The sequence below is a fragment of the Sciurus vulgaris genome, assembly GCF_902686455.1.
Source record: "Sciurus vulgaris genome assembly, chromosome: 18".
Classification (NCBI taxonomy): Eukaryota; Metazoa; Chordata; class Mammalia; order Rodentia; family Sciuridae; genus Sciurus; species Sciurus vulgaris.
Window position 1 is genome coordinate 3,861,208 of NC_136479.1, and position 27,774 is coordinate 3,888,981.

General features: G+C 49.7%; 3 protein-coding genes across 9 annotated transcripts in view; 1 reads left to right on the top strand and 2 right to left on the bottom strand.

Annotated features, from left to right (window-relative positions):
- The first annotated feature begins 6,334 nt into the window (after nt 1-6,334).
- SMIM22 (small integral membrane protein 22) lies at nt 6,335-7,264 on the top strand. 3 transcript variants are annotated; one of them, XM_079121687.1, is made up of 4 exons: nt 6,335-6,453; nt 6,705-6,855; nt 6,940-7,019; nt 7,163-7,264. In XM_079121687.1, exons 2-4 carry the CDS (start codon nt 6,720-6,722, stop codon nt 7,202-7,204), a joined length of 258 nt encoding a protein of 85 aa, XP_078977813.1. In that variant the 5' UTR covers nt 6,335-6,453; nt 6,705-6,719; the 3' UTR covers nt 7,205-7,264. The 3 variants fall into 3 exon arrangements, with proteins under 3 accessions (XP_078977813.1, XP_078977814.1, XP_078977812.1); XM_079121688.1 differs by having other exon boundaries at nt 6,344-6,457; XM_079121686.1 differs by having other exon boundaries at nt 6,423-6,550.
- A 247-nt stretch (nt 7,265-7,511) lies between these two features.
- Nucleotides 7,512-12,825, bottom strand: ROGDI (rogdi atypical leucine zipper). Of its 2 annotated transcripts, XR_013760796.1 has the most exons (12): nt 12,693-12,825; nt 12,551-12,622; nt 11,623-11,705; nt 11,338-11,392; nt 10,645-10,725; nt 9,771-9,866; nt 8,917-9,015; nt 8,434-8,547; nt 8,309-8,358; nt 8,096-8,222; nt 7,716-7,902; nt 7,512-7,676 (listed from the first exon to the last, which is right to left on the bottom strand). XR_013760796.1 is itself a non-coding variant. In XM_079121748.1 (11 exons), the coding sequence occupies exons 1-11, from the start codon at nt 12,735-12,737 to the stop codon at nt 7,861-7,863; spliced, it is 864 nt and encodes a 287-aa protein (XP_078977874.1). In that variant the 5' UTR covers nt 12,738-12,825; the 3' UTR covers nt 7,512-7,860. The 2 variants fall into 2 exon arrangements, 1 of the variants encoding a protein (XP_078977874.1); XM_079121748.1 differs by having other exon boundaries at nt 7,512-7,902.
- A 342-nt stretch (nt 12,826-13,167) lies between these two features.
- GLYR1 (glyoxylate reductase 1 homolog) overlaps nt 13,168-27,774 on the bottom strand; it is a 33,378-nt gene continuing 18,771 nt past the window's right edge. For 2 of the 4 annotated variants that reach the window (XM_079121695.1, XM_079121693.1), the window contains 9 exons: nt 27,073-27,123; nt 26,913-26,986; nt 24,012-24,111; nt 21,112-21,204; nt 20,397-20,498; nt 19,276-19,438; nt 18,868-19,047; nt 18,458-18,582; nt 13,168-15,281 (listed from right to left, as the gene is read on the bottom strand). In XM_079121695.1, the coding sequence (XP_078977821.1) occupies nt 15,207-15,281; nt 18,458-18,582; nt 18,868-19,047; nt 19,276-19,438; nt 20,397-20,498; nt 21,112-21,204; nt 24,012-24,111; nt 26,913-26,986; nt 27,073-27,123 (963 nt within the window). In that variant the 3' untranslated portion in view covers nt 13,168-15,206. Of the gene's footprint in view, nt 15,282-18,457; nt 18,583-18,867; nt 19,048-19,275; nt 19,439-20,396; nt 20,499-21,111; nt 21,223-24,011; nt 24,112-26,912; nt 26,987-27,072; nt 27,124-27,774 lie in introns of all 4 variants that reach the window. The other 2 variants (XM_079121694.1, XM_079121692.1) reach the window with 1 other exon arrangement.

The window sequence follows — 27,774 nt, forward strand, 5'->3', positions numbered from 1 at the left end:
TGGGAGGGAAACCTTAGGGAGTTGAGATAAAACAGACAGCTTAAAAAAATGTCCATTCTTTCATTTCCCCATTTTCTTTTCTGGTAAGTTCTAATCATGGAACTTCTGTCTCTATATACTCTTCTCCAAAGCTATTTCCTTGGCGGAGGGACTGGTATTGTTGCCTAAGCATTAGTACCTGTACAGCACTTACTCTTTCCCTGATGAAGGTGACTAGGTGATTTCAGGCAGGCAAGAGCCCAGGGGGCGGGCCACCAATTAGCAGCCCCTTGTTTGCAGTCCTTGATAAACAGTCCTTGATAAAGGCAGGTAAATTTGGTAATCAATGGGCTCCGGAGATCCTTGACATTCCATTCTTCCAGGGGCAGTCTCCAACTTCCAGAGGCAGATGATTTTATGGCCATTTCCTCGATTTGACCCGATCCCCTATTTCTACACTAACTACCTGTTCCCAATTCTGGCTTTATTTTCCCCTCTAATCTCAGGAACTCCATGCTGCTGGGGAAGGAGGTCGATGACCGCTCTAGCTTCTTCGAGCTGGAAGTGGGTGGCGTGGGGCAAGCAGCTTGGAGTTCCTTTTCTAAAAATCAGGTCAATCAAGGAGTCCCAGGAAGAAGCCTAGTTGGGGAAGAGCAGTTTGTAAAGTCATCTGGGGGCGGCTGCTTCTATGATAGAAGAACAAAAAGACATGAGTACTGAAATGAGATTAGCACAAAGTAAATGTTGCAGCATCTGAAACATGCCACTGAGTATCATGAAAATGGCAGAAGTTAATCTCTCACCAGGAGGTGGAAGAACTGAGAAATTGTTCCCATAACTAGGCCTAGCAAAGGCTGGAGAGAACAAGGCCTTTATTTGGGGACTTTAACATTGTCATAGATGTCCCCAGAAAATATAGTTAAGCTACTTAATGTCATCTGATTTTGTAAAATATCCCTTTATTGGTATAACCTGTGTTTACTAGAGATCTCTATACTTCTGTTACTTAGGAATAGATAATCATACTGGCAAACATAGATTAAGTCTACCTGTGTAGCTTAGGAAGGTCTTAAACTGACTAAAAACTTCTGACTCTGGCAGTTTCTCTTGATAGTTATCAGGCACATTTGCTGAAGAATCTTTCTTTCATTTGTAGCTTCCAGCCTTTATTCTAGTGGGCTAATACAAGTGTACATCTTAAGTTACATTTAATTATTATTTCCTTTAAATGCCCAAGAATGGCTATATTTTGGTTTTAACTGTTTTGCTGGGTATCTAAGATCAAGCTGGTCAAATTGACCTGGTTTCTGTCTTGTTAAAGAGTCAGCTGAGTTCCCACAGGGGTCACTCATACAGAACTTAAGAGCGGCTCCTTAGCTCCACCAGTGACTTTGGTTAGGCAGGGTCTCTTGATGAGGTGACTTCCTTTAGAAACATCAAGGGATGTTTCCCCTTTTCCATGACCCTCCTCTGCAGCAGATGCACTGGATAATTTTTCATCCTCTAGTCTCAACAATCTCCTTGATCAGGAGGTTGTGTGACCCAGAGTTGCAACGCTCCTTAGAGAAGTTCTCTTATTCCCTGGGTTCAGGCTAACGTTGAGGGCAAGACCCAAATATGGACTTTTCTTGACCTCTGTATTTAACTCCAATTTCTAAGTTTGATCTTAATTATCCAGCAAGCCAGTCTCACCAGTCATAAATTAAGAGTAATGGGCTTTAACTTTAATGTCCATAACTTTACAGTTATTTACCCTTTTATCTAACTGGAGTCTGCATTAGTACTGGAAGTTACCACTATCTATTCTATAGGTGATGGCTTATTATCACAAGTTACCTAGGTTGTTTGTTCTTGGAGCAGCTACTTCTGCAAAACATTAACAGGTAACAGTTTTACAAAATGAAATTAGCAAGAGTAAAAATATATTCAGCTTGTATAATAGCTATCTTGAATTTTGATTGAGAACTACATTTTATCCCCTATTTGAGATCACAGTACTTTTACAACAAGAACCAATCTTTTGACTATAACTTTAAATAAGCTGAAGTCTGGCTTATTTTGGAGTCACTCTAACATGCAGTGAGATGGGAGGCAGAGCCTTATCTCAGGTAAGGCAGGGCTCTTTACAGATCTTAAGTGTTCTAATTCTGATGTTGATCTTTGCTTCTTTTCCTTAAATACCATTAAGTAGTTTACATATACTGTTTCCTGAGTTTATATAAACTTTATAATTAACACAATTTAACATAGTATCTAAAACATGAATCAAAGAAAGGCTGAGAGAGCTTTTGTTATTTCCACAATCTGAGAGTGCTGGGACTCAAACCCAGGCCTCCCGCTTGAGAGTCAGGAACTCTACGACATGAGCTAAATGGCCTGCACTGAGAGAGCTTTTAACTTTCCTTTTGTGATTAAATGGCAAAATGTTTTCATGTTTCTTTCATGTTTCACAATATTAACCTTTAAACAAATCAGACTCTAATGTTTAGAAATACATTTACATTTGAAATTCTTTATCTCAGTGTAAAAAGTAACAAATTTTACACATACCCTATTGATATCAGGTCCTATAATAGAACATTAAATGATAGAAATAAATCCCCAATAAAATTTACTCTTTATAAGTTTAAGATTACCATTACAGACAAGTTTAATCTGGAGGATAGCAGAGTTTAATAAATTCCTTGCTTTAAAAACTTGTGGTCCTGAAAAATATGAACACATTTAATATACAACTAGTGACCATTTCACAAATACCTTGACACTTTTATCTTACCAAATTGAGTTTTTAAAGAGAAATGTATACTCTGTAACAAAGTACAATACTCTATAATAGTTATTTAACCATAATTGTATACACCCCAATTTTTAAGACTAATTGTTCTAAAGAATAAACTTAATAGACACAAAATTAAGAGTAAATTAGTGTTTCAAATCCTTGTCATTTTACCATGTCATTCTACCATATAGATTAAACTTTGGTTTATATCAGAACGTTAGTATTTCACCTTAGGAAAAACCTTCAATAGTTTTAGCTGTCTCACATACATATAACCAACTTAGTTACACACAAACTTGTTGAAACTTGCCCTTTACTTACACAGACTTTCTTAGCACTTACTTAGACCCTCATGTATTTCATCACACAAGCACTTTCTTACCCAGAAACATTTCCTTTTTCCTTTTACTAAATATATTTCCATACCCAGAACCTTTTATTTTCTCTTTCCTATTCGTTGTCCCCTTTTTGTTCACATTCTGAAACAACTCTTATGAAATTTCTGAATTTAGATAAATTACTCTATTTTAATAAGATTAAATATTCTGTTGTTTATAGTACTCTAATTGAAACACAGTTGAAACTTTTGGGACCCTTTGTATATAGAATTGCACTTGTTAGGACATAACTCTTAGTAACCTTGTTTTTAGTTTAGTGATGACACAAAGCAAGTTTAAACCCTTTTATTTACCAACCTATGAAAACACCAATAATGTTTAAGTATGATACCCCATGGAATTTAAGGAGTTAAAAGTACTCGATGTTATTTAACAATTAGCATTTTAACTTTGTAAATTAATCAGATGTCTCTACAAACACATTAGAGTAATCCCATACATGTTAACTCTAATTCACTTATTCTGTAAAAAAAACCAAGATATCAGACAAGTGTCCTGAACAGTATTTGCTGTCTCTTCCCTGTTGAAGAAAAGTCCTAGAAACAATTGATATTAGACATTTTATTAACATCAATATTTTATTAGCTTGACCACCTAGAGACTTGCAAGTTATTTTCAAAGACATTTTACTCTTATTAGTTTACCCAATTTGAACCTTTTTTAAATCACGTGAATTAAAAGTATTTGGATCCATTTTTAAATTTTAATTTTAGGAGCGCTCAGTTTTGATACAGACAAAACATGACATCAGACAGCACAACATACAAATAACACAAAATCAAGCCCTTGTAACTTTATAGGTGAATCTCCATTGCAGTGTAACAGATGTTCAAAAACTCTAGTTGAATAAAAAATAGAACTGATCAAAAAATCATGAGCTCAAAAAAACATATAATTAAAAATATAGCATTTACTTTGCTGGAGTTTTAAAGACTCTTTTTACCTTTTCTTTCCCTGGGTTTGAGACCGGTCTCCTACTGAGCCTTTAGGCTTCTTTTATTTATATTTCAATGTAAGCCTTGACTGAGATCTGGAAGGATCTAACAGGTTTTAACAGAAACTCTGTGTCTAAGGCATTTTAGCCATCTCATCCAGACAGGTTGGATGTTAAAATTATGAGACCTTATTTTTCATTACTTTTGAGACTGAAGCTACTTTGCTAAGTTACCCTTCAGGGCTGTTCGGAGCGGGAGTCCAGAGAAGGAACCTTTGGGGTCCACCCGAGAGTAGCCCGGGCCGAGAACCCCCCAGTTGTTCCAACCCTTCCTCCACCTCCGCCACAAACACACAACAGAACCAGAACCAGATACAGACGGGCGCCAATCTCTGATCCACCAATTGAACCCCATCAGCGCCCTTACCGACGGAGACTACCAGGCGTCCCTGGCTCTCCTTCCACCCTTAGGGCGTCCCCCAGGGCTGCAACCTGTGGCCCCCCAGGCACGTCTGCCGGCCACTGTTCAGCCACTCTCACGAGTCACTGAACGGCTGCCACCGAAACCGAAAGCGCGCTCACAGAACCAGACCAACTAACAAAACACAAGACAAAGACAGACAACTTCGGGGTACCCCTTCTTACCTCCAAGGTCGACTCCGCGGATGAGGGGGGGCCATCTTATCCCGGACGAGCCCCCAAATGTAAGGCCCCCCAAAAAGGAAACCCCAACTCTGTCCCATGGATGGATGGCAACCCCAATCAACCGCAGGAGGCGTCACTTGATGCAAACCGCAAGAGGTGTTTATTCCAGCGCGCTGGGACCCAACTCGAGGAGTCGAGTCCCTAGCAGAAAATCTTGTAGGTTTATAAAGGCAGAAACCACACATCGGGAGGGGTCACACATGAAAGGGGGAAAAGGGGGAACAAAGGAAATTTCAAAGGGGGTCTGGGTTTGCTGACAACATGTTTCACAATGTTTTACAACAGGCTGTAGATTCTGGTCAATAGTTTCTGGTAATCCTACTGTTTGAGCACTATCTGGCTATCAGGCTCAATTTACTCTTTTACTCTCTGTTTGGGAACAGAGAACAGCTTTAAGGGCTTTGTTCCCATTACTGGGAGGGAAACCTTAGGGAGTTGAGATAAAACAGACAGCTTAAAAAAATGTCCATTCTTTCAATATTATATATATATTATATTTATATTATATAATATATATAAATATATATGTATTTATATATATATATATAAATATATATATATATTTTTTTTTTTTTTTGGAGGGGTGCTGGGGATTGAACCCAGGGCCTTGTACTTGTGAGGCAAACACTCTACCAACTGAGCTATATCCCAGCCCCCAAGTAAAAATATTGCCCAGTAAAAACAGATTTTTAAATTCTCAAGAACCTGTTTCCTGAGTGCCCAAACTGATAGGCTCACTAGACCACCCCTCAAAATAACCTGTATAAACCTAGTCCCTTTCTTTGTTTAGGGGCTCATTTTCCACCAGGAAAGTGGGTCCACTGGCACCATTTCATCCCTCCTTCCCCGGTTCCCGTGTGAAACTTCACTCCTGAATAAACAGCTGAGATGACTCGTGAGGTTTGCGTCCCGCCCGGTCTTTTTGTGCTAGCGGTCCCCCTAAGTTGCTGGGAATGGTCTTGACCTTGTGATCATCCTGCTTCCGTCTCCCAAGCCTCAGAGTTACAGATTTGCACTACTGTACCCGGCTTAACAAGACACTGTGTCCACCTAGTTCATAGCCCTGCCTCTAGGCTGAGCAGTCTCTGGCCCCCAGTGGTCAACGGAAGAAGGGAGGAGGAAGAGCTGCCGCTGCTGTGGAGGGTCACAGGTGTCAATGTCAGGGCACCAGGCCCCAGGGAAAGCCCTCACCTGAGATAGCAACCACTTCCTTGCAGAGGTTACTTTTACAGGTGAAGAGTGTAGTGTGAGGCTGGCCACATGGAACCAGTTGCCCAGGGAAGGGAGTGGACCCTGGTCAAACTCCTGACCTCCTTCCTCTGCCTGTGCTCTCTTCTTCCTCTGGCTCTCTGTCCTTTTCTACCCGCCATGTCAAAGGCCACTGAGTGCCCACCTGTTCCCGGCTGCTTGTCTGGTACAATGAGGAAAGGTAAAAAGATCATCTTGTGAAAGGAGGGAGCCGGCAGGCTCCACGTCCCTGCAGCACCGAGGCCAGCTGGGGCCTGGGCCCCTCTCCCCAGGGCTCTGGCTGCCCTGTCTGGCCCTAGGAGGGCGGGGCTGGTTGCCAAGGTTGCAGGTGGTGTGGATCCGGAAGCAGGAAGCAGTCTGTGCTCTGAAGACCCGGGATCTGCCAGGCTAGGGAGCAGAGCTTCCTGGAGGCAGGTGGTACCCGGGGGCAGCCCTCGGGGGAGAGGGAGGGTGATGCAGCTGCAGGGGTGCTGTCTGGGCCGGGGTCTGGACGGGGCCAGAGGAGGGGTGAGACTCGAGGGCCTGTGGCAGGGCAGCTGAGGGAGAGGTGGTGAGAGCTGGGCTGTGGCCCTGGCCCTGGGGCAGGGCAGGACGGGCGCTGGGCCATGTGAGGCCTGCGCTGGCCCAGGGTGTGAAGATCACCCTCTGGGGGCTGGAACAGGTGGTTCCTGCTGAGATGGGTCTGTCCGTGGAGGAGCTGAGGCAGGAGCTGGAGGTCACGGCCCAGAAAGTGCTGGGGAGACTGAAGAGCCACCGCCTGTTCCAGTCCGAGTGGGACACCGCTGCCTTTGTGGTCTTCCTCATCTTTGTGGGTGAGTGTGGCCAATGCCCCTGGGCCCCTTACCCCCCGCAGGGCCAGCCCAGGGCCCACATCTGGACGCCCATCTTGCCCCCAGGCACCGTGCTGTTCCTGCTGCTGCTGGTCACTGCCCACTGCTGCTGCCACTGCTGCTGTGCCTCCCCCAGGCCTCGGAAGGTGAGCCCAGGAGAGTCCAGGAAGGGGAGCCCATGTGCAGCCTGGATCTGCGCCTGCACCAGGGCTGTGCAGGGGCTGGCAGGGGCCAGGAAGGGCCAGCTGGGAACCGGGCGGCGCCCACAGCACCTCGCTCTGCCTTACAGGAGAGACCTCAGGGAGTGGATAACTTGGCCCTGGAACCTTAACGCCTCTCCCCTGGCCTGTGTCCGGCTGGCAATGGTAACAAAGCTTATGTTTGCTCAGAGTGTGCGTCTTGCTGTGTGTTCCGCGCCCTGCTGCTGGGATGTCCGAGCGTCCCTCCAGATCACCCAGCTCATGGCCTCAGATGTGGGGCCTCAGCTCCCAAACAGAGCTCATCACCTTTCCACTTGGCCCATGGATGACCAGGGGATGGACCATCTGTCCCCAGATGGGTGTGGCAAGTGGGGTGGGAACCACTGACCCCATTTGCAGGGACCCCAGCTGGCGCCACTCAAGAGACAGGACTCCAGGTAAAGTCTGATGACCTTTATTTCTCGGAGGCCACCAGCGGGGTTGCAGAGCGACGTCAGGGCACTAGAGAGTGCATTCAGGGGGCAGCTTCTGCCTGCTGGCCTTCTTCCTTCCTGCCACCCTCTGCCAAACGGGCTGGGCTGCCTCTCATCGTCTCAGAGGCAGCTGCAGCCCTGGGCCTGGGGTGCAGACACCCCAGGCCACCTTCCCAGCCCCACTGCCAGCGTCCTTCCCAGTGTGCAAATGCGGGGTGTGGGGGAATGTCCAGGGTGCCCGGATCAGGCGGGTACCACGGGAGGAGTGAGTTGTGGGGAGGGCCGCTCTTGGGACAGGCTCCTGGGCGCCCTGCTCAGAAGGGTCTGTAGCTCCAGTAGCTGGAGAACACGGAGATCTGCTGAGGGAGCAGTGTGGTCGAGGGGTGCTGGGGTTCCCCTCCGCTCCAGCACCCCTGCACCCTCCACCACCAGGTGAGTCAAGGTCGCCCAGGGCACTGCACTGGGTGTTCCCTGCGGCCTGGTGTGTGAGAACAGTGGCCCTGGGGCGCTCTCTCCCGTGCCCGCTCCTCTGCCCCCCAGCCCGCGCACCTTGTCCTTGAGCTGCTGGCAGAGCTGCAGGGAGACAGTGAAGTAGACCAGGGCGTCGTTGAGCCAGGGCACCACGCACTCCACCTTGTGCACGTGGCTCACCTCCAGGCGTTGGGCGCCCCACTCGCTGGGGGAGGAGGGGCAGTCCCTGAGCCGCGGGCTGCCCCGCGGGGGGCTCCAGAAGGTACTCGGACCCCTCTCCCAGGTACTTACAACATGGCCCCGGGGCTGTGGAGCACGGAGCCTCCAGCAGGGCGGAAGTTCTAGGCAGAAACATCAGGCCTGTCAGGGCCCAGGCGAGGCGGGGCTGGTGTTCTGGCGCGGGTGGGTCTGCTCACCTTGGTGGAGCTGGGCTGCAGGGCGTGCAGCTGGTACACCGTGAGGCAGAGCTTGTTGAGGTTGACGTAGACGTTGACCAGCAGGTCGGACGGCAGGCTGGGGGCGAACATCCTCTGGAGGAGGCAGGCGGGTCAGCCCTCCCACCAGCCTCTCACCTCACCCCAGTGGGGTGAGTATCTCTGTAGCCTGACAGGCACCCAGGTGCCCAGCCCAAGCCTCCTCCTGGGGACCAGGGTTTGCAGACTCCCCAGGTGCCCTGGGTCCTCCTGTACTGTCAGGTTTGGAAGCCACTGGCCCAGGGCAGGGCTGACGCGTCTGGGCTGCACAGGACGGAGGTCGAGGACTGACTTCCCATAAGCTGCAGACACACAATTCTGACCCACTGCAATTTGGGGTTGGCACTTGCCTCCCTCCCAGGGGGCAAGTTGGGCCTGTCTGTGGGGATCCCCTCTCCTAGAGCAGGGGATGCCCCAGGCACTAACCGTGAGGCCGCTGGCGGCGATCTCAGGCAGGGTGAGGGTGGCGGGGGTGGTGAGCCGGTTGCGAGCTCGGGTCAGCTGCAGCATCACAGCATCCATGAGCTGGGGAGGGCGGCCACAGCTGCTGTGAGGGCCACTGGTCTGGTCCCCGACTCCCTGACAGCACCAGGGAGCCACAGCAGTAGCCCATTCCTCCTAGGTGGTCCAGTTCCCAGGACTGGAGCCAAGTTGTCCAGCAGGGTTGGGGGCAGGACCCTGCATGGATGGCCACCATTCAGGAGAATTCAGTTGTGTGAGGATCTTGGGCATTAGCCCACAGGAGGTAGGTCCCATTATGGGCGGGGTGTAGGCAACGAAGTTGCTAAGAGGAGGTGCTAACTCAGCTTGAATGCAAGAAGCCAGGGAGGGCTTCCTGGAGGAGGCTGAGTTGAAATCCTGAGTTTTCACAGGTGAGGAAACAAAGGAAGCACTGAGTCCTTTCTTCCCTTAACAGGGAGCAAAGTCCTGGCCAGGTCAAGAGTCCCACCTTCCATTTCTTTTGATGTTCATGTAGCCTGTTGGCCATGGAGGTTCAGAGAGGGTGGTGAACTATCCAAGGACATACAGCAAGTCAGGGGCAGAGCTAAAGCATCTGAGTTGGCCCTTCCCACAAGCAAATCTCTTGACCTTGCTTTGTCATTAACTAAGGACTCTGGGTCCCACACTGCGACCCACTATGCTGTAAGTGAACACTGAGAGGGGAAGAGTCAGTCTTCGGCTACACCTGAGGATGTGGGCCTAGGTCCTTGGGCACAGGGCTCCCTGAGAGTCCTGGGGCCAGTGCTCTCCAGGAGCCTGGCTAGGTCAGGGCAGCTCACCTTGAGGACTTCAGCCCCTGTCTTGAACTGGTAGTTCTCATCCCGGTTGGCAAGGAGGTAAATGGCTTGGCTCACGTGGTTCCTGGCATCCTGGATCTGAAAAGAGCATCCCTGAGAGGTCATGGGGCTGGGCTGATTCGGCTTCAGAGCAGCCGTGTCTCTGGGACTGGCAGGGCTGGCACACAGCAGGGGCCTGACTCCCAGGAGAGGGCGTTGCTCTGCCCTCACGCTGTTATCTCTGAGTCCTCGAGGGCAAGGCCAGGCTGCTACCCTCATGCAGCTCGCCTTCTGCAGCGCAGACATTACGAGGAATCCAAAAGAGAACATGCCTGGGAGACTCCCAGGAGGAAGCAAGCACAGCGAGGAGGAACTCTGAGGAGGGCGGCAGAGGAGGCCCCTAGTGAGGCAGCTCCTGGGCTGAGGCACACATGACGGGCAAGGTCAAGGCAAAGGGCCCGGGCAGGGGACACACACACAGGCAAAAGCCCTGAGGTACAGCCTAGCCTCAGAAAGGGGAAAGGAAAGAGGCTGAGCCCATGGTCTAGGACCTGGTAGGAAGCCTGAACCTGGTCTCAGAGTCACAAGAAGTTCCTGGAGCCTCAGGCAGAGGAGGGAGTGACTACTTCAGGGGCATGATCCGCTGTCCCCGCTGGGCCAGAGGGCCCACAGGCAGGACAGGTTCCTTCTCCCCATGTGGAGCAGGTCCTGGGGCCCCAAGCACTGCCCAGTCCTGCTTGGCTTTGCTGTTAGACAACTCCCTCCCAGGCCTGTTGTGGCCACAGATCCCCATGGCCAGCCCCAGGGAGGCCCAACGTGTGGGCCTGCCCCTGCCTGCCCCTGTGGCCTGTGCCCAGCCAGGGAGGGGCTGGGTCACCTGCTGCAGCTTCCACTGCTTGTCCTCTCTGAAGGCCAAATGCAGCAGCTGATTGTTCCGGGGCATCTTCAGGTTCACGTCCTGATGGGCAAGAGTGGGATAAGCAGGGTAAAGGGCCACCCTGAGCCCCTGGGCCAGGGGCAGGAATGGGGATGCTGGTGATTCAGGCCCCACAGGGCAAAGGTCCTCCAGACACCTTCGCCATGGGGGCTGAACAGAGAGGTCAGAAAACTGGAACTCAGGCCCAGGAGGAGTTGCAGAGAACCAACAGGGAAAAGAGGCTGAGGAAGGGGAAGAGCAGTAGGGGAAGGGGGAAGGTGACCTTTGTGTAACAGTGGGCAATGGGGAGCCTCTGTCAAGGCCAACAGACTGAAGCCACAAAGGCCTGGTTCAGGGTGGGGCAGACTGGGGCGCAGATGTTTGGCTGATTCACCTTTGATCCAGGGCCAGCCTAATCCTGCCAAGGCTCACATTTCACGGGATCCATACGCCAGGCAGGGCTGGGGGCAAAGCAGTGCCCTTTCCTCTGAATCCACATGCCAATCCCAGGAGGAGGTCCAGGGGGTACTGTCATTTACAAACAAGTACACCCAGGCCCAAAGAGGCCAAGAGTCCTGCCCAGAGTCACAGGTGGCTGGTGGACAACTGAAGAAATCAGGCAGGATGGGAGGGGAGAGGGCGCCAGGAACTCACCGCCTGGCTGAGGGCATCTCCTTGCAGAGTCAGCACACCCTTCACCTGGTCTGTGCTACAACACATGGGGGGTCAGAAGGGAGCCTCCCACTGTCACCTCCTGCTGTCAAACCCTCCCAGTGGGCTGCCCACTGTTCAGCATGAACCCTGGCTGTCATACTGTGCACTGCACACCCAGATTGGTTTGCAGGACAGAGCCATGACCAGGCCTCCTTGCCCCGGGTACCCCAGGAGTCCACCCAACTAAAGAGCCCCTCCTCCAGGTGTCTGCACAGTCCAGCTCACCCACAGCTGCCCAGGATGAAGTTCTCCTGCTTGGCAGGCCCCTCAGTGCCCGAGCCAGGAAGAGTGAAGCGGAGAGAGGCCTCCTGCAGGGGACAGAGAGCAGGTGGGTGAAGTTCACCCAAGTCCAGCCAGTGCTCCTTCAGAGTGCATCCAGACCCCAGGTCAGTTGAGAGAGGGAAGTGATCTTGTGGCTGGGTAGGCTGGCTAGGCTGGCTTGGCTGGCTTGACCTGGAGCCTGGGGCTTAGCTGGGGTAGGATGGCCCTACCCAAGGCTACAAGGCCCCTTTCTGAACACAGCCTGAGCCTCGGGTCCCACTGAAGCCCAGACTTGCTCAACGCACAGTCCTTGAGCACCTACTGTGTGGCCTCCACAGGGAATACAGGACAGAGGATATTCTCCCAGTGACGCTGAAGTGCTGGGGTGTAGGGAGCAGAGAGGGAACAAGACAGTAGTTAATCCGCAGTTCTGGGCTATACCAGGCACTGCGCTGGGCACTTTTGTGAGATAAATGGATTATTTATCTTCACGACAGCCCTGCGAAGCCTGCACTGTGATCTCCTTTGGCAGATAAGGAGAGAGAGGCTCAGAGAGACTGAGTTATTTGGCTGAGATCACACTGCAGGAAGAGGTTCGGATCCTCAGCTCTCAGCTTAAATATCTCTGCCTTCTTCGCCCAAGCCCCGGGGATAACTCCAGGCGCTTGCTGGTCCCTCTGCACTTGGCTGCTTGCGTAATCAGCGGCGGATTCGCTTGTGTGCCCGATTAGACCCCAAGTTCATTGAAGCGGGGGCCTTGTCCGAGTACCGTTGCGCCCTGCGAACACCTACAGCACTACCCGGGACAGGAGCCCAGGGGAAGTGGCGGCCGGCCAGCGTGGCGGGGTCCGGCGCGCAGGGCCGCAGGTGGATGGGCGGGCGCGTGCGTTACCTTGAGGATGTCCTGCAGCTGCCTCAGCACGGCGTGCACCTCGGCGTGCAGCAGCCAGCGGAACTCCTCCTCCTGCGGGGACAGCGCGGGGTCACCACCCAGCCCGGCCCGCCGCCCGCCGCCGGCCGCCCGAGCGCCTCACCAGCACCGCCCGCTCCGCTGCCGTCGCTGCCATCGCGGTCGCCATCGCCGGTCGCAGCGGTCCGCCGTCCGTCCGTGAGCCGCGCCCGCCCCGCCCCTCGGCGCCGATTGGCGGAGCGGGCCCCGGCCCCGCCCCCGCCCCGCGATTGGCCTGCGACTCCTGGCCCGGCTCACGTGACCGGCGGACGCCCAGAAACGAAGCTGGCGGCCGCCGGGTCGGGGTAGGGGTCTGGGCTGAGCTAGCTGGCCGCGTCCTGCTGCGGACGCCGCGCTGACCGCCGCACTCCGGCTGGGGCAGAGTGGCCGCCGGCACCGCCCCACCTTCGCCCAGCGATTGGTCGCCGGGGCGGCCGGTCCGCGCTCGGCCTCGCTATTGGTCCGCTGTGCGCCGCCTTCGCGGGCGAGGAGCCACCCGTTAGCCCTGTCCCTACTCCGCAGGTCCCCAACCCAAGCGCTGCGGGCTCGCGGAGCACAGCTGTTACCAAGAAATGTTTTATTTTTCTTGCAGTAGCTTTGTTAATTGCACAAAATCATGTTTTTGCCATTTAAACATTATCACACAATCCTATTCTGAAAGACATATTCATTAAAAACAAAGCAAAAATAAAAATTCACAACCTTAATCACCTAGATTTGTCATTTAAAGGAGGCTTAAAGGAAAAAGGGAAGGAGGGCTTTCTTACAAGCTTTTCACAAGTGTCACATTTTCTCCTTAAAAGGGAAGGATTTCAAAACAAAGGTGAAATAGCTTAAACAGAAATACTCATAAAAAGGAACTTTACAGAATTGTCAACAATATTAAGACAACATTGACTAACCGGTTTCATTACAGCATCTTCCCTACCCCACCCTCTGTGTCCTCCAGGACTAGGACAGGCTGTGTTCAACGAACGAGTTCAAAATCCCAGTGTGAAGTGAACAACTGTGCGGAACCACAGGGCACCTTCTCTGGCCCCCACCTGTGTCCTCCATTTGAAACAGTGGAAAAGGGCCAAGGTTGAGGGGGAGGGACCCCACACCAGTGTGGACACCTTGTATATATAGCTACATATGCTTCACTACAAATGTTGACCTTGGGCAAACTGTGACTTTGGAAAACCCAAACCATGAGAGGGAGAAAAAGCTGACATCCTTTGGTGACTTCTCCTTGTTCTCAGGCAACATTCAAGCCCTTCTGGTCCCCTATCCAAGGAGAAATGTCAGGGCCTCGAGGATATCCCAGCTCCACCTGAGGATCAACTAATCCAGGCTAGATTAGGCCCACTTCTCTCCCCTCCTGACAGACCCCAGGCCCAGGAAGCACCAAAGACCATGATGCTGGCTGGAACGAAGATACCCGTTCCCTATCAAGAGCTGAGCCCAAGAAAAATGCTCATTGTTGGTCAGGCTGGGTCTGGGCCAAAAGACGGGACAGACAGACCTCTGTGGGACCTCTGTGGGAGGAAAAGGGGAGGAAGGAGAATGCCTCTGGAGAGGTGGGGCATGCAGGGACTGCGCAGGGCAGGCTGGGGCAGGTGGGCCGGTTCAGAGTGGCTCTGCAGAGCCAGGAGAAGAGACTGGCATAACGGAAACAGGAAGGAGCCACCCCTCCTCTTCACTGCTCACTGGTGCCCTCAGGACCCCTTCCCAAGGGCTGGAATGCAAATCCACACACCACAACAGCCTGGTAAGGAACAAGCTCCCACTGCAGGGAGGCAAGGACCTTGGGCTGGTCCAGGCTCAACAGCAACGGTGGCATCTGTGGCGGGTGCTGAGCAGCAGCAGTAAGGGGAGCCCGGCAGCTGTGCTCACCTACAGGCTGGTCTCTTGCTGCTCTTCTTGCCGAGCCAGAGCTGGCTGTGTAGGACTGTCAGTCTCAGTTCACAAAGGCGTTGACAGAGAGTTGGCTGCGTGCTGATAGCTTAGGCGTGAAAATCCTCAACTGGTCACCTGCGGCTGGAGGGCCCATGGAGCCTCCATCAGGAGTCTCTCTGTTGGTTCATTTTGGCCCAGAGCCTCTTCCTGCAGGGGTCCAGCGGAGGACACGGACACGCAAGCCTCTGTTCTGGGGAAGTTGCAGGAAGGCTTCCAACTCTCACTGCTGATTCTAGTTCCTCAACTGGAAAGGGTCTGAGATAAGACAAGCTTGGAGAAGAAAAAAGCCAGGCAGCAGTTTCTGGGCAGTTTCTATCCTGGGGCGAGAGCCAGTGTGTGCACGCGTGTGCGCGTGTGTGTGTGTGTGTGTGTGTGTGTGTGTGTGTACGTACGTGAGCACACGTGTGAGAACACATGGCCACCTAGTCCGGGGGCCCGTGTGCAGCACAATAGCTTCCTCACGAGCCAACCCTGCTGACACCCCTCCCTCCCCAGAGCCTCAGGGGAGGGTGCTGCTGTGTGCTGTGCTGACGGCAAGTCTCAAAGTCTGTATAAAAGGAAATGGAGACAGGTGGACTGGTCCAGAGCCACGTCCTGGGACCCTGGCCCCACATCAGGAATAGGGGCCACCGGGAAGACGGGAGGGGTAGGTGCCAACGGCTTAGTGTATGTAGGCCCGGTACACGGCAGACATGTCGTTGTCAGACTGGTCCAGTGCCTTGGCTCTTTTGTACACCTGGGAAAAAAAAAAGAGTGGTTCATCCCTGGTCAGAACTGCCTTAAAGACCCAGCCCTAATTCTTGTAGGTAGTTCTAGATGTGGCTAAGTAGGCCACAGCTGGGTACAACTTCTGGCTTGAACCTGGGTAAAGCACCCCAGTTTTTCTGGGCCTTACCCACTGCTTGATATGAGGAGGCAACCACACTGACCTCACAAAGGTGTTGTGAGCATTAGATGTACTAAGGTATGTGCTCAGTGGAGTTAGTCATCGTGGCACCTTTCCTTGCTGCAGGTGATCCTCCAAGGACATCCTGTTATCCTCTGCTTGCTGTCTTTGTTTCCTCCTCAAGAAACACTCTTCTCTGGCTCCTTCCTAAGCAGCTCCAAGGCACACCCACCTAAGCAGCAGCTGGACCCACTTAGCTGCCTATAGGGCTGGCTGCCCAGTCTATCAGATCCCCACCATGGAGGGCCCACCACAGCTCAGATATGGCTGCTGACACATGAACAAGACCAGATGAAGACCTTTTCAGATAAAAGAACACCATCACCAGCAGACCTGCACTATAAAGAATTCTAAAGTCTTCTAGCTGAGAGGAAATAAGACCAGATAGACTCAGTTTTCAAATGAAATGGAAAATATACGGAGATATAAAAATCACCTTTTCTTTTCTCTGGAATTAAACCCAGGGTTGCTTAACTACTGAGCCACATTCCCAGCCCTTTTATATACATATATTTATTTAAAAAATTTTTTTTTTAGTTGCCAGTGGATCCTTTATTTATTTATATGCAGTGCTGAGGATTGAACCCAGGGTCTCACTCATGCCAGGTAAGTGCTCTGCCACTGAGCCACAACTACAGCCCCCATTTTTATATTTGCAGGGTCTTGCTGAGTTGCTTAGGGCTTCACAAAGTTGCTCAGGCTGGCTTTGAACTCACAATCCTCGTGTCTCAGTCTCCCAAGCCACTGAGATTACAGGCATGCACCACTGTGCTTGACTATTTTCTCTTAGAATGTGTAAAATACATGTAATGGCTTAAAGCAAAAACTCACAACCCTGACTGATGGGTTTTAAACAAAGGCAGCCAGGCACAGCCCCACCACACAGAATGTTTCACTCTGCTTAAGAAGAGTGGGTGGCGCCTGGATCTATGTGCTTGTGTTTCCATGTGTGATGTGAATTGGTACAAGACTTATTCTAAGGAGGCTGTGAAGCGAAGGCTGTACATTGCAATTCTTAGCACAACCAAAAAAACAATGTAAAGAAAAACAACTAAAAAGCCAATAGAAGGACTAAGGATGTGGCTCAGTGTCATAGTCTTGCAGATCAAGTGGAAAAAAAAAAAAAAAGGAAAAAGCCGAGCATGGTGGTGCACAGCTACAAGCCGAGACTCCAGAGGCTGAGACAGGAGGAGCACTGTTCAAGGCCAGTCTCGGTGACAGTGTGATCCTGTCTCAAAAAATAATATAAGGGCTAGGGATGTGGCTTGGTGGTTATGCACCCTGTGTTCACTCCCTGGTCCAAAAAAAAAAAAAAAAAAAAGTCTTTATATCATTACTGAAAAATTAATAGGAAAGACCCTGATAGCTGCAGAATTCACATACTTAGCCAGGTGCAGTGGTCATGCCTGTGATTCCAGCTACTCAGGAGTCTGAGGCAGGAGGATTGCATGTTCAAGGCCAGTCTGGGAAATTTTGGTAAGACCTTGTCTCAAAATAAAAACTAAAACGGGCTGGGGAATATAGCTTAATGGGAGAAGGTCCCTGGGTTCAATCCTCAGTACCAAAAAAACAAACAAACAAAAAAAAAACAAAACTCAAAACCAAAATTAAAAAAACCTCACATTTTTAAAAAAGGGCACATGGTACATCCACTAAGACAGACACTGCTGGGCCATAAAACAAGTCTGAACAAATGTAAAGTTTAAAAAACCAGCTGAGTATGATGGTACACACCTGTTATCCAGCAATCTGAGAGGCTGAGGCAGGAGATTGCAAATATGAAGCCAGCCTCAACAACATAGCAAGACCCTGTATTAAAAAAAAACCAAAAAAAACCAAAAAAAAAAAAAAATCCCACTAAAACCCAACAAACAACAAACACATGGGCATGCTCTCTGATCACAAGAGAAATCAGACATTTAACAACCATTAGATATCTAGGAAAACCACAAACTTTTAGAGGTTGCTTAGGTAATCCTCCTGTCTCAGCCTCCTAGGTACTAGTGACTATAGCTGCATGCCACCACACCTGGCTGGGCTAACTATTCTTTTTTTAAATGCTATTTTTCTAATTTTTTATGTTAAGACAGAGTCTTATAAAGTTGCTCAGACTGGCCTTGAACTTGTGATCCTCCTGCCTCAGCACCCTAAGTAGTTGAGATTACAGGTGTGTGCCACACATCTGGGTAGACAAACTTTCAAATAATCCACAGATCAAAGAAGAAATAGCAAGGGAAATTATTGTGACTCAGAAGGAAATTGATAGCTTCAGCACTTGTTTTGGGGGGGTGGGTACCAGGGATTGAACTCAGGGGCACTCAACCACTGAGCCATATCCCCAGCTCTTTTGTTTTTTATTTAGAGACAGGGTCGCGCTGAGTTGCTTAGTGCCTTGCTATTGCTGGGGCTGGCTTTGAACTCTTGATCCTCCTGCCTCAGTCTCCCGAGTTGCTGGGATTTACAGGTGTGCGCCACTGTGCCCAGCGCTTTAGCACTCATCATGAAGAAAAATGTCTCGTGGGGCATGGTAGCACCCAAGTGCAATCCCAACAATCTGGGAGACTCGAGCAGGAGGATCTCAAGTTCAAGAAGGCCGTGCTGGCAACTTAGTAAGACCCTGTCTCAAAATAAAAAAAAAAAGGGCTTTGTGATGTAGATCACCCTTGGGTAAAAAAAAAAAAAAAAAATCTAAAAATCAATGGTCTAAGATTCCACCTTAATGGGTAGAAAAAGAGCAAAGATGATCTACATCCTGAACTGAAAGACTGAAACTAGACTTATTCTGTATGAAAAGCAAGAGAAGAGTGCAATTCTATAATACATGTGATTCCTTCCTTTCCCAGGCTACGGTAGTGAGAATAAAATGTGAAAAAGAATAAACAGCAGAGCTACATAAGCAAAGGGGCAGAGATAATAAAAGGAAAGAACCGCAGGATCCTGGGGCTTGGGCCGCACACCGTTGTTACCTCGTTGGCCGCAGCTGCCATGGGAGTGGGGTGGTTGACGGCATCGCCCAGCGCGATGGCCAAGCGGAGATCCTTCTGAATGTACTTCAGGTAGAAGTCAGGTTTGAAGTTTCCTTGCAGGATATCTGAGGAGGGAGAGCTACTTAGAAATCCAAGGATCCTCTGAAACAACCACCTGTAGTACATGAGGACTGAACACTTGAGTTTCCTAAGGGCAGAACCCTCTTGGCCCCTCCTGTGACCTCTGATGCCCAAGAGACAGAGCTCCCAGCCTGTGCCCCAAATTCTGTCCTGTCTATGGACTGACTGGAGAAAGGGCATATTTCCATTCGATGAACCCAGAAGTAGTACTCTTCTGTGACAGCTGACTGACCCAATTACCCAGGCTCTAGAGGTCAAAGGTGACTTACTTTGGCACTTCTGGTCCAGGAAGATGCTGGCTAACTGTCCCTGATTGAGGATGTCCAAGAGTGTCTGCTGTGACTGGCCTGTCACCTGGGCCAGGGTCAGCCCCTCGGCGATGGTGGCCATGAAGCTTCCTTGGACCATATTCACGATGAGCATCATTTTGGCTGCATTCCCAACTTCACCTGCCCAGGGCAAAGAGTCATGTTCCAAGCCTGCCCTCAACCCTATACTCCGGGGAGCCTCTTTCACCTGCCCCCTACAGAACTTCCTCCTTCTAGGTACTAACTGTGCACATTAAATGAAAACTTCCCCCAGGGTGCCTAGCAGGCAGGCCATGCAGGACACACTGTCACCAGTGTGCATGGTTCCCCCAAGCCTGATGTACCCCGACAGGATGGCAGGCATGTTACCTAGAAAGAAGGAGGTCTTTCCCATTGCCTGGAAGCAGCTGCTGCAGTCCTCGTACAACCCCCTGTCTCCAGCTGCCAAAATCACCAGCATCCCATCATTGGACAGCTGCTGATTCCCTGAGACTGGGGCTTCCAGAAAGCGGCCCCCCCTGGACACAATCACCTGTGAGGAAAAGTCACAGCTTCTGAAGGCCTTGCCTCTCATAGGGGTCTCAAGCAGGGAGCAAGGATGTCATGGGGGCCATGGCTTCTCATCAGACTAGCCAGAAGGAGAGGTATGGGAGCACATGGCAATCATGCTAAGGTACCAAAGCTGCACCTGTAGAACTACTACTGAGAGGGTCTAGCAGGATGACCTCCAGAATCCAGGAGTCACAGACAGTAATGAGAGAGCAGCCAAGGTCTCCATTTCCTCTGGATTTCTTCTTCTTCTTTTTTTTTGATACTGAGGACTGAACCCAGTGGTACTTAATCACTGAGCCACATCCCTAGCCATTTTTTATATTTTATTTAGAGACAGGATCTCGTTGAGTTGCTAAGTGCCTTGCTAAGTGGCTGAGGCTGGCTTTGAACTCATGACCCTCCTGCCTCAGCCTCCCAAGCCGCTGGGATTACAGGCGTGCACCACCACGCCCACCTACCCTGGATTTCAGATAAAGACCAGGGAGCAAATGTAAGCATGCCAACGGGGCTTCCAGAAAGCGGCCCCCCTGGACTCCTCTGGACACTACCCACTCCTAACTTCAATCACCTGCAGAACACACATGGGTCCAAAAGTCACTGCTCCTTTGCTTGAGCCCAGAAGACAGGTGGAAGGATACTTTGCTAGACTCAAAAGCAGGTAATTGCTTAAACCAAAAGGCCCAACTGGCAGCCTGGATTGTTTCTCACTGTCAGGATGTCAACCATAGGTCCTGATGCCCATCCTGCAGCAACTTCTCATGGCTGTTCAGACTAGCTGTGGCTTTGAGGGTGGAGAGTGAAGACAGGCTAGTTCCAAGGCACTGGTGTCTCTTCTCTCTGGCTTTGTAACCAAATTGCTTACACTCGTGCACGGTCAATCTGGGACTTGGGCACCCACTGAAAGGATGATTGAGAAAAAGTCTGAACAAGGCTGCTACCTGGGCCAGTTCAGTGACTGTGTCGGCATCCACCGTTGACATGTCCACATAGCACTTTCCAGGGCGGATCCCTTGCAGCACACCACTGGGGCCCAGCACCAGCTGTAGGGACACAAGGGAAAAGCAATAGCCCAAGCTCCCAGCTAGATGCTTAGGAGCCCTTGCAGATCTGAGATTAGATCTGTTGCTTCCTTTGGTTCATTTCTTGATTAGGAGTTAACTACTAGGGCTGAAAAGGAAAGAGCCACTGAATAAAATAAGGAAGGAATAGAAAAGTATATCTGGTACCTTCCCATTTATCTGTGACCACTCCCCCAACCATTTAAGACAACCTCTTTTTTGAGGGGCTTCTTTGCATGGACTTGGATTAGCCCAAGCAGGAGGTTAACAGGATGCCTCCTTAACCTGAACTTTCACACACACAAATTTAGTGAAGCTGGCTCTTGGACCAAAGGAACGCTTGACTACAAGCTTCCAGCTAAACAAGAATTGTTTCAGCTGACTTCAATGGCCCAGGTAGTTTTTATTCTTTGCTCTGAATTAAAGGGTGTCTGTATTCAACTTATGCAACTACTCCTCCCAATGGAAGTTGGCTCCCCATGGGAAATTCAAGCCCTGCATGCAGACACTCATTCATGTGCAAGGGAGAAGGGGAGGAGGCCAGCCAGCTCTCCTGGCTACAACCTGAGATGCTGAGGGGAGGGGGAATCCTTACGTCCTTGGCTGCCTTTGGATCCGACACACAGGCGAAGGTGATGTCACAAGTTGAAACGACTTCCGCGGGGGTTCTTCCTAGGCGGGCCCCCTCCTGGATGAACAAATCACACTGCAAAAGTCACAGATCCTACCGTGAGCAGCAGGCAGTGCACAACAAACATGCCAGCAAGCCAGAGGTGCCTGGCCAATCCTCCTGGACATCTCCCAGAGCAGGGACAGGTAGGCAAGTGCCCTCACTCTGAGCTGCATCCCCAGCCCTCACTTTTTAGTTATTTACTTTTTGTTGTGGGAGGATATTATCAAAAAACTATTTATTGCTTTCTTTTCTTTTTTTGTGGTGCTAGGGATTAAACCCAGGGCCTTGTGAATGCGAGGCAAGTACTTTACCAAAGAGCCGTAGTTCCAGCCTTATGATCTTTTTCTTTGGTGATTTTGATTGTTTCTAGGCAGAGAAAGACATTAGTTTTCGTTTCCTCTGGTTTATTTTCCCTTTAAAAAATTAATTTAGGCCGGGTGCATTGGTGCACGCCTATAATCCTAGTGGCTCAGGAGGCTGAGGCGGGAGGATTATAATTTCAAAGCCAGCCTCAGTAACTTAGGAAAAAAGAAAAAGAAAAAAAGAAAAAAGAAAGAAAAAAAGAAAAAAAAGGACTGGGGATGTGACTCAGTGGTTAAGTGTTCCTGGCTTCAATACCAGGTACAAAAAATAATTCAGTACTTGATTCGGAACATATTTTAGTAAGTGGTAGGATGTGAGATTAGCATTCTCCCACATTTCTAACCAGTTGTCCTAAACTTATTTTTTCTGACCAGCCCCTCAATGCGCCTCCCTGACTCTTAGTATGCTGCCTTCATCTGAGGCTGCTGAGTCTACTGCTGGGCCTGGGTTTCCACAGCAGTCTTTTTAGTAATGAAGCTTTAGATCATGTCTTTCTACCTTTGGGAAGGTCTTCCTCATTGCTCTCCCTTTTCTGAAAATTAAAACTATGCTTTTTATTTATTATTACAGAAGAACCAGAGGATCATTTTCATTAAGAGCCTTAAAACAAATTCCACAGGGACTCTCATCAGTACTAATTTTTTTTTTTTGGTTGCTGGGGATTGAACCCAGGGCCTTGTGCTTGCAAGACAAGCACTCTACCAACTGAGCTATCTCCCCAGCCCCTCATCGGTACTAATTTAAAGATAATATTCACTAAGCAATTTGTGCCAAGCACCATGCTTAGTACTTTTAATTCATCCCACTGACTTGCCAGCAGGTGCTCTCCCCATTGTCACCTCACTGGTGAGGATGTCCAGGCTCAGGGAAGGGGAGTTCTGCAGAAGAAGGAAAGCTCAGCTAGGACCTGAGTTTGGGCCTGCCTGACTCCAGCCTAAGTTCACGACTGCTCTGCTCTGCTGCCTGCCTTCTAAGTCAATCTGGAATGGTCATGTTGATGACACAGGTTTCCCGTCAGGAAGGCAGGATGGCCAGAGGCACTTCTATCAAAGGGAAATATACTCCCTAGACAAAACTGCGGACTCTCCTATGTCCTTGGGACCACATTTATCTACACGTCCTGGTTATCCTCAGCTTCAGTAGCAGCAGCAGGGCCTTAGAAGAATATCTGAGTCATAAAGTCTCTAGCCAGTGAGGCCTGAGATCTCACTCCTGACTCGGGTCCCCACAGTGCCTATCGAAGCCCTGGCAGTGCTATCACCTGAGCGTGGCCTTTGGTGCCGGTTTCCCCGGGCCTCCCCTCCCCCGTGACCCCTGTAACCGTCTGCTGTTTTCGAAAAGTGCTTTATTCTGTGAAGTTAATATTTTGCTTTGTCTAGAACATTTTTTTTTTTTTAGTGCTGGGAATCAAACGCATGGCCTTGCACCCTAAGCATGCGCTCTCCCACTGAGCTTCACCCCCAACTCCTAGGACGTTTTGTTAGTTCAGAACCTTCAGTCGGCTCCACTACCTCCTTGAGCAGTCACGCCCACCTCAGCCCTCACTGCTGCTTAACGCTCACAGGGTTGGCAGTGTCTTGCTGCACACATGTAGACATGCACACAAATGAGTGCTGACTACACCACGTGCTCAAGAGGCTGCACTATTTGAGTTTCTTTACTCTGTAAGAAATATAGGGCTTTAGTTTCCTGGAATTCAGAGACTATAGTTCTTCACCTCTTCTTGGCTGAGAACTTGATGGGACCCATGGCCTCTTTCCATTACAAAAGGTGCAAATTCACAGATTTAGAATTTCATCTGGGCATGTGTGGATCTCCTGAAGCCACCACTATAGGTTCAAATCTTCTAAATTTATATGGTCCAATACAGCAGCCATTGGCCCCCACTAAGGATAATTAAATTCAAATGACATAAAATTAAAAATTGAATTATGCTGTTGTACTAGCCACACTTTTAAGTGTTCTATAGCCATTTGTGGCCAGTGGCACCTACACTGGATAGCAGACACAGCATCTCAATCACTGCAGAATGTTCTGCTACACAGCACTGCTCAAGAGGTCCACACAGCAGAATACGGAGGAGCCATTACAAAGAACAAAGGAGATCTATCTACCTGCTCCACATGAATGACACGACACAGCACTCACCGACAGATGTTAACCCATACACATATGTACCTGCATACGCATGGAATAGTGTCTACAAAAAACTAACATGAACTATCTCAGGTAACAGAAGGGAGCAGGGGAAATTACCCTTTGTTTTATACCCATGAGTGTTTTTAAATTCTCAGTTTTTATAATAACATCCTCAATTGACCTATGTATATCCCACTCTGCTAGACTAAGTCTGGCTTCTCCTACTTCGCTCCACACAATACTGAGTGCAGATGACAGGAGAGATGTCTGCCCTGGAATCACACCCACTCCAGGCCTGACAGCCCACCCCTGGTGCTTACTTTCTCTGCAGTCCGGTTCCAGACAGTCACCGTGTGACCCATTTTTAGCAAGTTGGAGACAATGCCACTTCCCATGAGGCCAAGGCCCAAAAATCCTATCCTGAAAGAGACAGGGACTGATCAGTTCAGGGTGAAATGGAAGGGACAGGGCAAGCATGTGTCCTTTCTGCAGCACAATGTTGGGGAATGGACCCTTGGGCTGCCAGAAACACAACCAGTGTGTTGACAGGCCTGCTGCATTCACTGTACCTATGGCTATTCTGCTGTAGTCTGAAAGTGTCCCTAAATGCCAGCTGACATTTCTAAACCCTTGGCTGCCACAGAAGAAAGTACGTCTTGGACAGGTCAGGGGGAAGCCCTCCAACTGTGCTCTCCTGCTGCTTTGAAAGAGGCTCTGAGCCTACGACCCCATCACAGTGGAAAAGCAGTTATCTAACTTCAGCCTTCAAACAACTGCCTGTCCAACCACCTCGAGCCCTAGGCTCTCCGATGCCATTTCAGAGCACATCAGGATCCAGGACAAGTCACAGAGGCGACGTATCCAGAGCCAGGTAATTTCTTCAGGTCATGGGAAGCAGGATCATCCACATCTCTCCTTGCTGACTTCAGTTCTCCCCAGCTCTCAGCCCACCTACCTCTCTCTTCCTGCTGTCAGCAGAGGGGAGCCCTGTCCCGCTATTCCAAAGCCAAGACCTTGGCCTAAGCTTTAGAACCCACTTTTCCCACTGTACCGATTCTTCCCATGCCTACTTCTCCCTACATCCTCTACCTGCAGTCCCTCATGACACTCTGACTGAAGCACGTTCTGCCTCCTTCACCTTCACGGCTTGGGTGCTGGTTGCTGCTACTGCTGTTTCTACATGCTTTTGCAGACGACTTCCATCTTGCCCAATGTCTTTTCTGGTTCTCATACTTCATCTCTTCTTGTATGGGACATGCTCAAACTCATGACCCTCCCGCTTCAACCTCCTGAGTCCAGGGATCACAGGCATGTGCCACTGGCCCTAGGTCAATGCCTCTTTATTTCAGATTCTTTCACATTCTTATTTGGGTTTCTTCCTAGCTCTGGACATCCTCTGCAGCTTCTCAACTTTGACCCAGAGTTAGTCATCCTTTCAATATTTTTGGTTTTCTGGAATCATACCTGCAGTCATCCTTGCAAACTGACTTCCTTACTCAAAGGTCCCCAGTCCCTACTGGAATACCCACTGCTCACACCTCTTTGTGGGCCCACATCATTTGAATAGATGTTGAAAATGGAACCCCCAGCCCCACCTTTTTTTTTTTCTCCCAGATAAGATCTGATTAAATTGCCAAGGTTGTTGCTTTGAACTTTTAATCCTGGCTCAGTTTCCTGAGTTGCTGGGTTTGTAGGCATGTACCACCATACTCGGCAAGCTTCCCCATGGTGTGATGTGGACTGCATGGCAACACAATTCGTTTTCTTTCCATTCTTCAAATGGAAAAAGAGCTGACTAAGGGGGCAACCATGATCTTGAGTGAGCATGCTTAGCCCTGTCCTGGCTGTTTTTTTTTTTTTTTTTTTTTGGGTGCTGGGGATCGAACCCAGGGCCTTGTGCTTACAAGGCAAGCACTCTACCGACTGAGCTGTCTCCCAAGTCCCGTCCTGGCTGTTTTTACAACTAACATTACTATCACTAATGAATGGATGATAGTTATCTCCCCCTTTGCAAGCACACAACAACACTCTCTCCCTACTCCACAAAGGGATTTCACTGCTAAAAATAACCTGGGAGAATTAGTAATTTCAACATCATGAAAAAATCATAAAGTAAAAAATGTGCTGTTTTTAGTCTGAGAAAGAACTGGGTGGAAGGAACAAACTGTTATTTTGTGCAGGAGACACAAGTGGCTTACAGAGGAGGAGCAAAGGCAAGTCTTGGGGTAAGCTCAGGTTAGGGATGGTCTTGTTCCTGACCTAGGCTGGGCAGAAAAGAAGCCTGCAGGTACACAGCAAGGACCACAGGCAATACCAGGGAGAGCTTGGAAGGCAGGACAACTCGCTTTATTTCAAATATCTTGATCCCTCTCCCACCACCCGACCCTCCCTTGATGGCTAGTCTTGGGGCTTTCATCATGGGTCCCCTTACAGCAAGAGTGACAGCAGTAGCAGTGTATCTGCTACTTGCTAGAAACATGAGTCCTCACGGTTCCACCACAGACCTGCTGACTGAGAAGCCCTGGGCTGCAGCAGACGCCAGCAACTGGTGTTTTACAAGCTGACTCCAGGTGACTTTGAGGTACGGCCAAGTCTGAGAATCTCTGGCTTTAAGACTCAACAGGGAGTTACAGAAACCAACCCCTGCACTTACGCCCCAGGGAGACACTATGGATTTAATAAATGTAAGCTTTTTTTTTTTTTTTTTGGCGGTGCTGGGGATTGAACCCAGGGCTTTGTGCTTGCAAGGCAAGCACTCTACCAACTGAGCTATCTTCCCAGCCTGACACTATGGATTTAAATGACCACTTTTTTTTTTTTTGGCGGAGGGCAGTAGGGAGGGTACCCGGGATTGAACTCAGGGGCACTCAACCACTGAGCCACATCCCCAGTACTATTTTGTGTTTTATTTAGAGACATGGTGTTGCTGAGTTGCTTAGCTTGCCATTACTGAGGCTGGCTTTGAACTCTCGATCCTCCTGCCCAGCCTCCTGAGCAGCTGAGATTACAGGCATGCACCACCGTGCCCTGCTTAAATGACCACTTCTGTCTCCCACCAGTCAAACTGCTCCCAGACAAATCATTGTCAACAAAAATTACAATATTCCCTCTTCCCAATTGATCCCAACAATGGCTGGACACAGTATAAGAGCCCCCTTGGAGTCACCTCCCACTCCCCAGCAGACCCAAGCCCCAGGAGGCCTTCTCATGGAAGGTCTTACTTTTTGTCCGTGGGTGTGATGCTGCCATTCACGGCTGTGCTGTCTGCTGCCTGGATGGAGGTGGAACCAGTTTCCTAGGGACAGGAAGTACAAATCATCTAGTCAGCCAGCACACAGCAAGGCCTCATGCGGAAATCAAACATGTATGCAACCTACATACCTCTTCACATATTTTCAACTTCTTTGTGATTGCCTGGTAACAGACAGCTGGCTAATAGAGAAGGAGGAGAAAGATCATTTTTTTAAGTGGAAAGGGTAATAGGTCTTACAATAGGTAATACAAATTCCCTGAAAGGTTACGCCTACAGTGGGAAATTAACACTAAATACTATTTGTTATGTAATTTTTGTTTTTTCAATACCGGGGATTGAACCCGAGGGCACTCTACCACTAAGCAACATCCCCAGTCCTTATTGCCAAGGATGGCCTGAAACTTGTGATCCTCTACCTAAGCCTCCTGAGTGGCTGGGATTACAAGTGTGCACCACCCTGGCTTGTTCGTTGTATAATTTTACTGAACTCCAAATGAGATGCTAGAAATTAACACCTGTTACCTTATTCAATCCTCCATACAACTCTACCAACTTCTGTATCTGGTCAGTACACTGAGAATCAGAGGATGTTGAGTCTTGTGTCCAGAATTATAGAGCTGGTCAGTGTGAATGGGCTTGAAACTCAGACCCGTCCAACTAAAAATCTATCAACTATCATCAGATCCTAGCAAGGTCCAGCCTAATCCATGGCCTTGAAGATTGTGGGAAAGACCATGGGACTGTCCCCTAGGCAACACAGTCTACTTCGTGAGGCTGACAGCTAGTAGTACCTGGCTTATGCCCTGGCCTCTAAAGGTGACTCTGAATAT